Source organism: Eutrigla gurnardus, assembly GCF_963514095.1.
Source record: "Eutrigla gurnardus genome assembly, chromosome: 7".
NCBI classification, from domain to species: domain Eukaryota; kingdom Metazoa; phylum Chordata; class Actinopteri; order Perciformes; family Triglidae; genus Eutrigla; species Eutrigla gurnardus.
The window spans coordinates 17121079-17135182 of NC_139921.1; the positions used below are offsets into that span (position 1 = coordinate 17121079).

The 14104-nt window shown below is 45.2% G+C and overlaps 1 protein-coding gene across 2 annotated transcripts in view; it reads right to left on the reverse strand.

The window, feature by feature from the left end:
- Positions 1-14104, reverse strand: part of LOC311016554 (latent-transforming growth factor beta-binding protein 2-like) — a 78340-nt gene that overhangs the window by 8648 nt on the left and 55588 nt on the right. For both annotated transcript variants that reach the window (XM_084014310.1, XM_084014309.1), the window contains 13 exons: positions 13937-14056; positions 10958-11077; positions 10645-10767; positions 10406-10531; positions 10167-10292; positions 9833-9958; positions 9591-9716; positions 8948-9073; positions 7874-7999; positions 7438-7557; positions 7173-7298; positions 5288-5410; positions 4503-4631 (listed from right to left, as the gene is read on the reverse strand). In XM_084014310.1, the coding sequence (XP_083870436.1) occupies positions 4503-4631; positions 5288-5410; positions 7173-7298; positions 7438-7557; positions 7874-7999; positions 8948-9073; positions 9591-9716; positions 9833-9958; positions 10167-10292; positions 10406-10531; positions 10645-10767; positions 10958-11077; positions 13937-14056 (1617 nt within the window). The remainder of the gene's footprint in view (positions 1-4502; positions 4632-5287; positions 5411-7172; positions 7299-7437; positions 7558-7873; positions 8000-8947; positions 9074-9590; positions 9717-9832; positions 9959-10166; positions 10293-10405; positions 10532-10644; positions 10768-10957; positions 11078-13936; positions 14057-14104) is intronic.

Here is a 14104-nt window from a genome sequence, read left to right on the forward strand (position 1 = left end):
TAGCAGAGAGACCAGAGAGTGATTCTGTTTGAGTGCTTGATTATAATAGTTTAGAAAACAATCAGAATTTAATGATCACATTTAAGTCATGTGAATTTGTTTTCTGGTCAGCTTGGTTTGCCACTGGTCAGTGCTAACCTCTTCAATCTGTTTCAGGATCACAAAACCACCATTTATGTGTTCCAGTTCTGCCGAATCGTTCATAGTGTTTTCTTGTTCATAGCGTAAGCGTGGATACAGAATGGACTATTCATCTGTTTCAATCTTTCTTTGGGCTGTAATAGCATCTTTTGACCATAAGTTTATGAGAAATTTCTTCCACGACTCATGTTAGAAACCACATCTTGTTCTTTTGAGTTAAGAAAAACACGGAGCAAATTCAGTCAGAGATGAAATTAAGTCATGGCTTGTATATTTCCCCGCTAGTCGTTAAGTTGAGAACATTATGACAGACAGTTGATATGAGCTGCAATAATGAAATTAGGACAACACACTGTGTCTGTTTTATCAGAAGCATGATTCAACTTTTTGTTGACTTTCTAGTTTCATAACAACCCTCTATGACCATTCCATTGAGAGTTTCCATGACTAAGAGTATCTTCATTGGAGTGATTCAAATGTTAAGAAAATCAGGGGGGAAATGCAGGCAATAAAATCCCAACAACTAAAAGCCTCATTTTGGAAAAGGACGTCAGTTCGGACAAAAAGTCAAATCCAGTGGCACCGTTGAAAGTAAACTGGTTTATGGAGTGCAAAGCGCAGTCATTCACATATTGTCTAAACCAGTTTTATTTAGCCTCTGAGCACTCATAAAGGATGTATCCACTGGTGAAAGTGGGCCAGAAAAACCACAAGCCATTTGATTTGAACAGTGTGCTTGGCCAGGGCCCTGTCTTCCCCTCCAACACAGGCAACTACTTTGTCAGGCTTGCTGGGGGACAAGTCCTCTGTCAGTGTTGCTGTCCTGACTTGGCCGCTTCTCTAACGTGCCTCCGGGGTCAGAGCGGGGGCTCCCACGAGCTAATAAAACTGAAGAGACAAAATTGTCTTTGTCGTTTGTAAAACCTTTAACGGGAAAGGCGGAAAAGGATTGCTAGAATAGACTTGTGGGCTCAAATGGCTACGAAATGATAAACGGAGAATGGATGGACACATACAGAAAACTGCCAACCCATTGAATTTGCATTTCGCAGCCGAGGCTCAAGATGCCAAACTGGTGTAGAAGTGGATATTACAAGTTATTGAAAAATATGTTTTTGAGATGAATGTTCCCGCAGGTCAATCGATCATATTCTGAGAGTAAGGTGTAAAGTATTATGTATCAGTTTGAGTAACATTTCCTCTAGTGTGAAGAGCTTAAGTGGAATTTGATATGAAAGCTGCCGCCAGCTGGGAGGTCTGGGAGGAGGGTGATGAAAGCTTTCCACTAATACATAAAATAATCAGTGTCTACAGGCAGATTTTCATTCATGTGTAACACGGAACAAAATCTGTTGCAAACCACATGTTGGGATGAGACGCAATCAAAGCATCGACCTGGGGAGGAATGAGAGCATGGAGTCCAAAACTATTTGAATGGCCTTTGTTTGTCTCTGGTGGGTGGAGTGTGAGAGGCAGCGTTACTTGCCCAGCCATCTAGATTTGTCTTCCAAGTGGAGAGTCAGCTTGCTGATCCCAGCGCTAATTGTTTGTGGGAAAAAATGAATAACACAAAATGAGATAACTCCATCAAGAGCTAGGCCGACACGAGCAGGATGTGGGGTTGCCTTTCCATATGATAATCACTTACGTCAGGACACATGCAGAGCTGTAACATTGCCCGGGGGGATGAACTGAAGAGGGTGAGGAGTTCACTTGAAGTGGGGGTAGCTGAGGTGTCCAATAGGCACCTATCCTAATGGGCTGACCCAGGAGGACCCGCTTCCTGGATCCGGTGATGCTGCGGTTAGGGGGTAGTAGGGGGGTTTATGGTGTGGGTGTCTATGCCATGTGTTAATCTGGAGCACATGGTGGCAGGCTAGTATATAGGAATCAGTGACTGTTGGCTCACCTTCCACAGCCCACACTTCTCCCATATTCTCTGGGCAACCCCTTGTCTGATTGGACCCATATGCAGAGGTTATTTCACACACGCGACTGGGCAAGGATGAGGTGAGGTATTTGTTTTCAGGAGAGCACGTTTGTGCACTTTATCTGACACAAAATCTACAACCTGTCTTGGGTTAACTACAGCGGAGGTCAAACTGTCACATCACGTGTGTGTGTAAAAAAGCCTCGTCATACATCTGCAGAGCGAGAGCGTGATCACACACACACATGGTAAAGTCTTTAGATTCCTATACATTTAAAGAGGAGGGAGGTTGGCAAGAGTGTGACCACAGACAATTTCCGCCCTTGGGAAAAGCCTTATTAAAGACTAGGCATAGCTGGGTGGAATTTATGAGCATGATGGTGAATTAAAGCTAAAAAACAATGACCTGCGACTACGCACATACAGCCTTTTTGCACGTGCCCAAAAGAGCCCCGTGTACAGCATCGTTGCAGATATACGGCCCTCGCAGCACAGTTGCAGCCGACGAGCTGCTGTGGAAAAAACCCTGTTTTCCCCTTTTGTATTATGGCCTCTAAATCTAAATGAGTGCCGCAAGCGGAGCCAAAGACAACCGCTGCCCCTTCGAAGGCCAGTGAGTAAAAATAAAACGCCCCTCGCAGAAACGGCAAATTACAGTGTCTGGCCTCTTCTTAAATATTTGATGATTTTTACAAGCAGACAAAAATGCCTCAGAGTAATTGAGCTCCCTCCCTGGACATTTATTGGGGTGACGGCAGCATCTCCCACGATTCGCAATCGTGAGGTAAAACAAGCCGCTATTGTGTGCAGCGCTGGGCTTCTGAGGGTGAGAGGGCTTGGTTCTAAAAACCAAAGGCTGTGAGGTATTGCTGGGCTGTTTGTTGTGGGGTCTAGTGAAAACATGAACAGATCTTGTCACAACATAGCAACGGGCGGAACATGGTCATAACGGGGCACCTATAGAAAGGGGTTAATATGGGAGTTTTTGTGGCACAATAGGGGACAATGAAAATGTTTAAATCAGGTCCCGCCTTAAAATTCCATTATGCTCTACAGGAAATGTCAGTGTTACTCATAGCACATTACATGGCACTGATTTTAACCTTTATGAGCTGCTTAGTAGTGTTTTGACACTAAAGGAACGGAGGTCAGCAGCTGGTTTCAATCTGCCCATATGACACTAAAGCCACTCTTAAGCCACCACCATAAAGTACAGTGAGGAGGCAGCCACAGGTACAGAGTGATGGAATATGATCAGCATATTCTCCCCTCATCCCTATCCTTTCATAGTCCAATAAAAACCCACGTCTATGAGAATTTGTGCATCTCTACAATGGTTACGGTCTCTGGTTCTCCTTCTCTAACACAAACACACAAGCGAGGGATTCACAAAACCAGCGGTTAAACCACACACGCACACGCACACACACACCCATACGCACACAATCACCCGCAAACACCCACAGCCTCCACTGCAGTCCAACACATCATTCCATTCGGATGCTCTCAGACTGCGCTCCCCTCCGCGCCTGTCACTCTCCGCCGGTGACTGTTTGGTTCTGTCTTCATGTGAAAGGAAAATATTTGGCCTTTTGTTTTTGTCTCCCATATTCCTCATAAACCAGAACTTGTTATTTCACGGTGCCCTAAGAGCGACAAAGATAAGCAACGCTGCGCCACAAAATAAAGAGTGATAAACTCACTCGCCACATTAATATCTCGAGCCCAAGGTGTATAATCGTGCCAGTAAACACAGAAAGGTTCGTGCATTCTGCTGGTCATGGAGATGTCATGTTGTCGTTGGCGAGCTGTGGGCCCAGATGTAGCATGCGCACAAACTAAGCCAGTGAATCCAGGTGACTGGCTAGGTTTGAACTCATGCATTTGTACAATGTGGAGGAAAAGTAGAAAAAGGCCCGGACAATCTTATCCCCTCTCAAAAAGAGAACAGTGGTGATCAGGTTCCACTGTGTGTCCATGCCAGAAACAGTCCATTAGCTCCGTTGTCTGGAGGATGAGACCATTATCAGCTGCTGGCCCCACACACCGCCTCCAGTGACAGTGCACTCCTTTTTCTAAAGTGCCCCAATTTCAGGGGCCACTTCTTCTCGTCTCCCCCATGGCCCGGCCCTCGAGTACCCGATAGCTTTTTGATTCACACCAGCCTCATTGTGCCTGAATGCCATACAGATATCATTATCTATGCACAGGGGGAGAGTCCTGAGGAGTATGTGGAGTGCTAAGTTGATTCGAGGCTACATTCTTCTCTGTCTTTAACTACAGCCGAAATTAAACAAAAATAGGCACAATGCATTCAACTTATTTTTTTTTTTTTTGCTTCAGTCTAAAGACAAGCCTCCAAATCTGCCTGTTTTTTCTCAACGTAATTGTGTGTGCTCGTCTTTTAACTCTATGCGGTTTGACCACTCACCGCAGTCTGTGGCGTCTTCTCCCTCGAGGCCAGGCTGGCAGCCCATGAAGCACCGGTAGGAGCCGATGGTGTTTTCGCAGCGCCAGGTACCACACACTGAGCTTCCAAAGTCCTTACACTCATTCTGGTCTGTGGAGGGAAAGAGAGAGACGCACACAGATGTTGGTTACTAACTGACAAACAGAGGCACAAATGCAACCACATGTGCAATCAGACACTAACACGGATGCGTGCACCCCCGCACGCACTCTCGTATTCCCTCCACTCCTCTTCTGCTTCCAGTGCAATGGCTGTTCAACGGGAGTCGGCCAGGAGGCCTGTGGTGGAGCTGTCCTCAGTAAACGCAGCAGGCAACAGGAATGGCCAAGAACAATATTGTCTCAGCAACCAAAGAACTTGTGAAGGAGCTAAAGGGAGACGTTCCAGAGGGAGAAACACCTCCTGCTCACAATGGGGTCATTCATGCTACCTCAGGGGAGAGGGAGTTCAGGGCTCCAGCCACGTATGTATGCGTAATCTATGTGTAGTCTAGGCACCCCTCACTCCTGAGATCATGGTGGAAAGCCTCTAAGCCAGGCTTGGACACTGTCGCTGGAGCCCAGTCCTCACTGCCTATAGATGATCAATCACCGGGTACGCTTAAGCCTAAATGTAGCGTGACGATCACACAGCTAATGTTGACATGTTGGTTTGCACAGTGTGTAGAATCCTCAGGTCTGAGTTAGGGGTCGACATGCGCTCTGACATACACAGAAGATCATAAGGGAGTCTTATTCTGTCCTTACCTTCACAGTCAGCCGTGTCAGCGTTGAACTTGAAGCCAGCCTCACACAGGCACAAGAAAGAGCCGTCAGTGTTGAGACACTCCCCCCGGACGCACACATTGTCTTTACTGCATTCATCCACATCTAAGGCAGAGAGAAAGGGAGAGAAAGGCAGATACATGAAGATAGATAACAACAGGTGGGTCTCAAGATTTGTTACATAATGATTATCACTTAATATCCCCAAATATCCTCTTTCTTCAAGTCCATGGGGAACATCATTCCTTTTCATAAGTATTACAAAAAGAATGTGTAATCAAGCACTTGTCTGAGAACAAGATTCATTGGCCATTTGGAGCACTTAAGAGTATACTGGCAAACAAGAAACAAAAGGATAAAAAAAACTGCTTTCAGGCTGAGAACATTTCCCCTTCGACTCGTAAAAAATCATAATGAATGCGACATGCATGATTAGCTGTAGATAGGTGGATAATTGCGGCATTACAACATAACTTGTAAGACACTTGGACCTGCAGTAAAAGTTGGAGGAGAGGCAAGAAAGCAGGGGAAATTCCTTGCTGGGAAAAGCCTATCTTCCTTTTCCAACCTTTGATAATCAGATGAATCTTTCGGAGACGACAAGGCAAACATCCATTTGCAAATATAGGAGGAGAAAAAAACTATAGGCCAGACTATATGTAAACACATAAATATGCTGTGACTGGATAACATTGGAATAAATTCAAGGACTTCAAAGCCTGTTTTGAAAGGAAAAGCAAGGTCAAGGCACTACTTGTTGATATGGATGACATCTATGTGTTTGAGTCTGCTGACAGTCCTATATTACATATGTTCTGTTTTTGCTGAAAGAGTGGCCTGGTCAAGGCCAAGCATCATTTTTGCCTCACCTGACTAAGCCCATCGTTCATTCCCATAAACTTGCGTACCCTCATCCTCCCTTATCCTCCCCCTGCAGGCTCATGTCAGAGGGGTCTGGCTTTCATTGTGTCAGCACTGTACACACAATGGCAGGCTGCAAGAAAATATACGACAACTGCTGATTTATAGGATAATTAGAGCCCAGTATTTGGTGTGGCAGGCAGCCAAAGTACCTGATGCAGGCTGGACAGTTTGCTCACAGTCTGTGTACGATATCAAAGGCGCTCCGAGGCCAAAGCCTCACTGGAAGAATGCCCCTGTCAAACTAGCCCGTTAGAGGACCATGCCAGCATCGTGCGTCCAGGGGCCTGGATCCAGAGATCCAGATCCGAACCTAGCTGCTCCACGTCACGTGCAGATATTTCACTGCCAGGCATTCTGCCGTTGACTTAACTTCACCTCTTACTGTACTTGCAAGACACACCAGAAATAACACTGATTCAATTCTGTCATCCTAGCCAAAGTTATTTCATGTATTTTGACAGCAAACGCTCCAGTTTGTTGAACAGAAAAGCCTTCCTTAGCTGATGATCAGGCCACATATTTCCCCCCCAATTGCTGTGACTAGTGGGTCACTGGGTGCGGCTAGAATAACATCAAACTGATGTCCGAATGGAGAGTGACCCGATACAGTTGATGAGGCCGCGGCCCATTACACAGAAAAGCTGGCCTGCGCACCAAAGTCAAGGGTTCCAGGCCTGACCTGAGAACCCATGCCAAGGGTTCCAGGCCTCAGCACCCGGGGCGGCGTAGTGAGGATACTGTCCGTCGCCCTGCCTTAACTGAATGTAGATATCTGTGTAAGCCAACAAGGTTATTGTAAAATGACTTGAGTAATAACAAGTCATGATTACCAACTTGCTCCACTTTTGAGTCTGCCTCACCCAATTACACAAAGCTTATAAAATGATCTGGAAAATTCTTTTCCCATCACTATTACTGCTCTTGTGACAGAGTGTTACTGTACCTTGGCAGCCGGTCCTTCCATCGATGGTGGTATATCCATCAGGACAGATGCATGTATATGAGCCCTTAGTGTTCAGACAGTCTCCCTCTCCGCAGATCCCCATGATGGTTAAACACTCGTTGATATCTGTCACAAATATACACACACAGCTGTGTCAAGATGCCAACATGAGGTAAGCCACGAGAAGCAGTTAACCACTAATGGTATGTATTATGTGTCAAATGACTCAGTGTATGTGTGTGTCTGTGTGTGTGTGAGTGTGTACCTCGGCAGGACGTCCCATCCACCATCTCTAGACCAGCGGGGCAGTGGCAGCTATAGGAACCAATGGTGTTGGTGCACTGGCCTTCTACACACAAGCTGGGGTCCTCACATTCATTAACATCTGCATTGACACACACACACACACACACACACACACACACACACACACACACACACACACACACACACACACACACACAGACGTCATCAGTATGACACATTCACACCGGCTGTAAATCACTGGGTCTCACTTCAAGTTTTGTCATTTGGATGACAAGCTTCCAGACCACAGTGAGTGAGCTTGTCAGAAAAGTCATGCATCATCTACCTCAGCAAGTAATGACTTATTCCTACAGTAGGCTGTACTGTGCTGGAACCAATGACTGCGTAATCATAAATGTTGGTGACCACAGTAAACCACCTCCACTGTTCCATACCTTCACATGACAGGCCGTTGGGTGCCACTGTGAAGCCGGTGTCACAGGCCATGCAGGAGAAGGAGCCCTCTGTGTTGCTGCAAACACCAGCGGGGCACACACCTGGGGTCTGGCACTCGTCTATGTCTAAGATGCAGACGGAGGAGAAAAGGCTGGATATAGGTTATCATCTTAAGCAAAGGGACCTCCAAAGAGTCCCCTTTTTGATAGTTGTCTGTTTTAGTGTGTGTGTGTGTGTGTGTGTGTGTGTGTCAACCTAACATACAGTAGGCCTAAGTCAAGCCCTCTTTATTAGATCGCACTGACAGTGTTTTATTAAAAAGGGTGGAAAGATAAGTATGCACAACAGTCATTGAATCCCAAACAGCAGGCTTTTACAGGTGGCACATAATTACTGTACCTACAAACAGTCACTGGCTCGCTGTTATGTGATCACTGCAAATTCCTCGAGCCGGTACGGATTGAATTTCTAACGGAGAAAATAGTGTGGGCCATTGTTAAGTGATTGAGAAGGGTCCGTTTCGCCTTCGGGTGAATAGAGCGAGTTCAACAGGGCGAGCTCGCTGAAGTACGTGGAAGGCAGGGGAGTGGTTGACTTCATTTCAATTTAAGCCCTTAATATTTTCCATGGCATCAGAGGCATCCATTAAAATCCTATCAGAGGCCGACTTGGACTCGGGCTTGTTTTGTAGAACTTTTTCCCAGCGCAAAGACACGTATCAGTAGGGGATCTTCCTCTTGGGCTACATCCATGCTTCCATTCAAAAACACACCACAGTATATATGACTAACTGAGGCAATATTTGAATCCATTTAAACAGTCATTCCTTTCCTGCTTCCCATGAAGTCATGACAGATTTAACCTCCCTGGATTCGTCAAAGCAGCCGTTTCACTGCATGGATCAAATAAATCATGTCATGACAAATTAGTGAGCACCGTATTTTCTATAATGATGTTCTGGGTGTCATGCATTTTTTTTTTTACTCTGGTCTACTATAACTTTGGTACAATGTTTACCATAGTGACAGGTCAACATGTTTTAAGCAGGTAGATTAACACAGAGGTGGCTTTACCTTCACAGCTGTAACCGTCCTCAGACAGTTGCAGACCGGCTCCACAGCTCCTGCAGGTGTAGGACCCTGGGGTGTTCAAACACAGCTGCCCCGGGCACAGGTTAGCCACCAAGCACTCGTCCACATCTGGACACAAAGACGTAGACACATCATAGCACCGATTACCATCTCTGGCTTCAATTAAATAAATGCCTGCCAGTTTTAATCAGTTGGATCGGTAATCACTGGAAATAGGAATTACAAATGTTGTCACCTCTATCTTTTTAGCTGAGCTATCTGCAGAACATTTGCCTGACATCATTGTGTTCTATTTGAGGGCTGATGTCTCACTGTGTTGAGCAAGGATGAGAGGAGCAGTGCCAGAGTTAGAGGAGACCAGGATCCAGCTATGATGTGATGTCTAGGAGGAGTATTTTGGGATTTTGGGCTCATATGATGGTTCATTGGGGCCCTAGCTGTGACACCTGATCCTGTTTATACACAGTCTGAACCAGCTGTGAAACATGTTCAACAGAGTTGGCAGCTACACCCCTTTGTTGGGTATTAAGGCAAGGTCTGGCATGTTTGAATAGAAGAGGCAGCTACAAACACCTGCAAGTATATAGACATGACATTCCTGCACAAACACAGCCAAACTCCTCACCATCACACTGCTGTCCATCCTCAGAGACTCCGAAACCGGGTTGACAGACGATACATGTGAAGGAACCCTCTGTGTTCGTACATGTTCCCTGGGGGCATGTAGTGGGCAGCGCACACTCGTCCATATCTGGCGTGAAAACAACACGGACTGTAAGACATTCACTGCAGGACAGGGGGTGTCTCTACAGCCAAGATAAAGGACTCACATTCCTGGCATTATGCAGTAGTGTTGAATAAACCAACCTTCACAGAGCTCTCCATCATATGATACTTTGTACCCTGTAGGGCAGTTCTCACATGTGTAAGAGCCTTCCGAGTTTAGACAGATCCCGTTGGCGCAGGTGGACAGGGACTGGCACTCGTCAACATCTGGGCCAAACACATGCACACCAGCACAGACATGCATGGAGACTGATCAGTATAAAGACAGGATATTATGTGGAGGGAATTCAGTAGCAGAGGAGTTTCAATGGTGAGGTGACAATCTGTCCAGATGCGCTGAATGAGCCTTCAACATGTCGTTAACAGCACTAATGTTTCTATCTGGATGAGGAGCACAGCTGGAGATTGAGTTTACCTTCACACCTCTGTTGGTCTTGGGACACGCTGTAGCCAGCCTTACATCTGGTACAGGTGTAAGATCCCTCTGTGTTGGCACACACCCCACCAAGACACAAGTCTCCCTGGGCACACTCATTAACATCTGCAAAGACAAATACCAAATTCACCACAACCGAGCAGACAAAGAATCACCATCTACAAGTATTTCTCGAAAACTGCAATTTAGTGTAAATCATTAAACAGCTGATTACATACCTTCACATCTCAGTCCATCAGCAGATGGTTCAAACCCAGGCCAGCAGTCCTGGCAAGTGTAGGAGCCTGCGGTGTTGATGCAAATTCCCGCAGGGCACACATTAGCAGTTGCACACTCGTCGACATCTAGCAAAAAGAAACAATTTGCAGACATTATACTGCTGTCGAGAGAGCTCCACGAGCTGAGAAGTATGCAGTGATGAGTTACGCCCAACAGCTCTAGATAATCCTTTGCAGACCTTCACAGGCTTCGCTGTCTGAGGTGACTTGGTAACCATGGTTACAGGTGCATTTGTGGGTGCCATCCAAATTGACACAGCGGCCGTGGAGACAAACTCCAGGGAGCACACACTCATCCACATCTGGAGGCAAGACACAGAGGGAAGAAAATGGGGCCTCGGAAGATAAAGCGCTATCTCTTTGTAGCCTTTTATTTTTTTTTTTGATAAACCATCAATGGTGCCGCAAGGCTTCTGTAGAAGCACTGTGGGGAGCTGTGACTTTGATATGGGATGTTAATAATGTCCGTCTGATCTTCTGACTGACACTTACCTTGGCAAACATTTTTTTCAGAGAGTTTGTATCCTTGGAAACAGTTGCACCTATAGGAGCCCTCGGTGTTGACACACCTACCACGGCCGCACACTGTTTGGTTCAAGCACTCATTTACATCTGAGGACAGAAAAGGTCAGGAAAGGACAAAATGAGGAGGGGATTTTAGATTTTCATCCTTCCACAATCACGCTCTGGGATTAAAGGGTCATTTCACTTGAATTAAAAGTCTCACTAACTCAATCTCTAATGGTATCAAGACATGCATTTTTTATATATATATATATATATACAGATATTCACCTCTGTCACCCCAATACAGCGAAAGTAAATAGAATTTCATTTTTGGTGCTCACAGCATTGAACAATTACATGTAAAAGCATTAAAAAGCAATCAGGTGGCAATGGAAAGTGAAGTCTATCTTTCTAATGACCGGCAGTAATCGTAATCGTTAAGCATCCATTGTTAACCATTAATTTTAGCATGTGGTTTTACTTAGCTCCACCCTCTCGTGTCACTTCTGGTTGCAAACGGCCAAAATGCTGAACTCGATTCTTCAAAACGGCAATCTGCATACCAATGGGTGATCCCAGGTTGACTATGTCCACTTATTACATACAGTCTATGACGGCAATGCATGTGTTCAAGTATGCCCAGTTTCTCTGCATAATCCAGAGATATCTCTGTTACTGAGTTTTTCTCAGTGTAATGTCTTATTGTTGTAAAAGTCACAAACAAAATTACATTTCAAGGCAAAAAGCCCCAAGAAAAAATTTGTCAAAACCAAGGCATATAAAACCAAAACTAGAAGCCTGATAGCACTAATCATAAGTAAGAAAATGTGTTAGTTTATTTTGGTGTACCGACCACTTAACATGACATAAAATATAAGGGAAAATTCGGCCATTGTAGCAGGAAACAGCATTTAGCTCCAGAAACAAAGACATGTATACAAATTAGGATTGCATCAGTAAAGAGGAAACAATTACACCATAATTAGAGTACAAAACAGCAGTCATTACATTACATCAGCAACTCATTCATGAAGGTAGCAGTAGCAGTCTTTTCCACTTCGTGACTCAGAACAGTTGACCCAGGAATTATATTTGAGGGAAAACCTCATGCAGAAATAATGTTTTATAGTGGAATATATCAAGTATCAACAATGGCAGTTTCCAGCTTCAGTGAAGATGTGGGGAGAGAAATGTTGATTATGTGAGTGTAAGAGACAGAGGAAGACGCATTAAATGTGGAAAAGAAAGGGGGAGGAAGTAAAAGTATTTGTCTACAAAGGAGGTGGAGAGAGGATGTGATCGAGATGCTGAAACAGAGAGCTGATACGGTGAAAACACTGCGAGAGAATCACAGACTGGGTTTTGTTTGCCTAGCAGTGGGCACTGCCAGACGTCTGTCAGTATGGCCCAATGCTTTGTTTCTGCAATCATCAAGAATCTCTTAGGCCTCCGCGATAAGCCCTGACAGGGGAATGGAGCTTTTTTTGTCTATTATACCAGCAATTAGGCTTATCCACGATTCACCCAATTGGGCCCAAACCACTGTACTGCCGTCAATTGACTGAAGCAAATACTGGAAACCCAGCACTCATGTTTGATGAGACTCCCACAGTGCCGTTAGCGCTGCTTGGTTGGATGTTTGGAGTAAAAATATTTACCTCCAATGTTATCCCTTATATACAGGGTTCTTCTCAGTTGCTATTTATACACCAAACATTTAAACAAAATGAATAACATTAGCGGGCTCACGAACAGAAAGTTGTTAAAGTGCAGTTTTCTTTGGAGGCAAGGAAATCATGAGACTTTAAACAACGTCGTCAGACTCACTGAGAAATCGATTAAAAAGAACTCCAAATTACCACTCAAGTTAATTCCCATATTTTCCATCCACATTCACTCTTTTGGCTATTTCACATTTCTGGAATACTCACTCCAGGAGATCAGGTTTCCAAACAAATTAGAGGGGTGCAAGGTCACAGAGAGGGGATGTGGTAAGTAAAACCAGTCATGCTCTTATGTAACAGGGCCACTTTCAGGTTGGGAGCTGCTTGAGTGCTAGTGTTAACACACATAGTTTGTTTGCCATTCACGTATTTGAGTATAATAATCTGCAGTAAGCGTTTTACAGTGGGCAAGAGACAAAACTATGGGTGAGTGCGTGAGAGAATTTGTTTGTGTGTTGGGACCTCTTCGCCATGGGGAAATGATCTTTTAACCTTCTCATACATCTCCTGTGATTTCACGGTCCTCTCACCTAGCCCAGCGTTGGTAATAAAGCCTCCGTCGGGCCCAACCTTACAGTGGCCGGAGCTTTCCAACAATAACATGCTGTTTGTTCAAGGCTGTGGCCAAGAAAAAATATTTGGACTCTCCCAAATTGAAGTATTATAAACAATCTTTTTACGGGGGCCAGTGATATCAAAAGATCAGTAATAAAATGGTGAATGTGCTTGAACAACATTGGGGCTATGCAGAGGCTGCTGGGTGGAGGAGTTGATATATCATACGTAGAAACACTAAATGGAGAGAGAGGGTGGAGGGTTGTGTTCGGCCCACCCAATGTAGCCATCATCACTGTGGTCGTATGGGCCCAGTAGTGGTCTTTTGAAGCATTACATACTATTTATTTTATATAATGTCCGTTAACATCAGCAGTCAGTGAGCAAAACGTCGCAATTCAGTGAAACCAATTCAGCTTCCGCTATTTGGCAGAATTGCATTATATGCTGTCAGCAAATCGTTAACGGCACGGCCCGTTGTCATGTCGCCTTGGTTATTTTTGGTAATGCCAACTGGGAGCAGCTGCTTTTGTCTGCGGAAATGTTACCTAATACAGGAAGCTTTTACAGCGTAAGAGGGAAACCCGGCTCTTTTCCATGCAGCGGTCAGAAGGACCCTTAGGAGTTTGGGTAGCGGTGACGGTGCTGCTGTTATGATCGGGTGTGGGGGGGTGGGGTTGCTTACCCACACATCTTTCAACGACAGGCCTGAACCCTGGGCCGCAGGCCTGGCACTGGAAGGAGCCGGGAGTGTTGACACAGACGCCGTCGGGACAGGAGCTGGGATCTCTGCACTCATCTACATCTGTGGAGGGTTGGACATATAATCATCTTAATTAGTTGTTACTCAAAC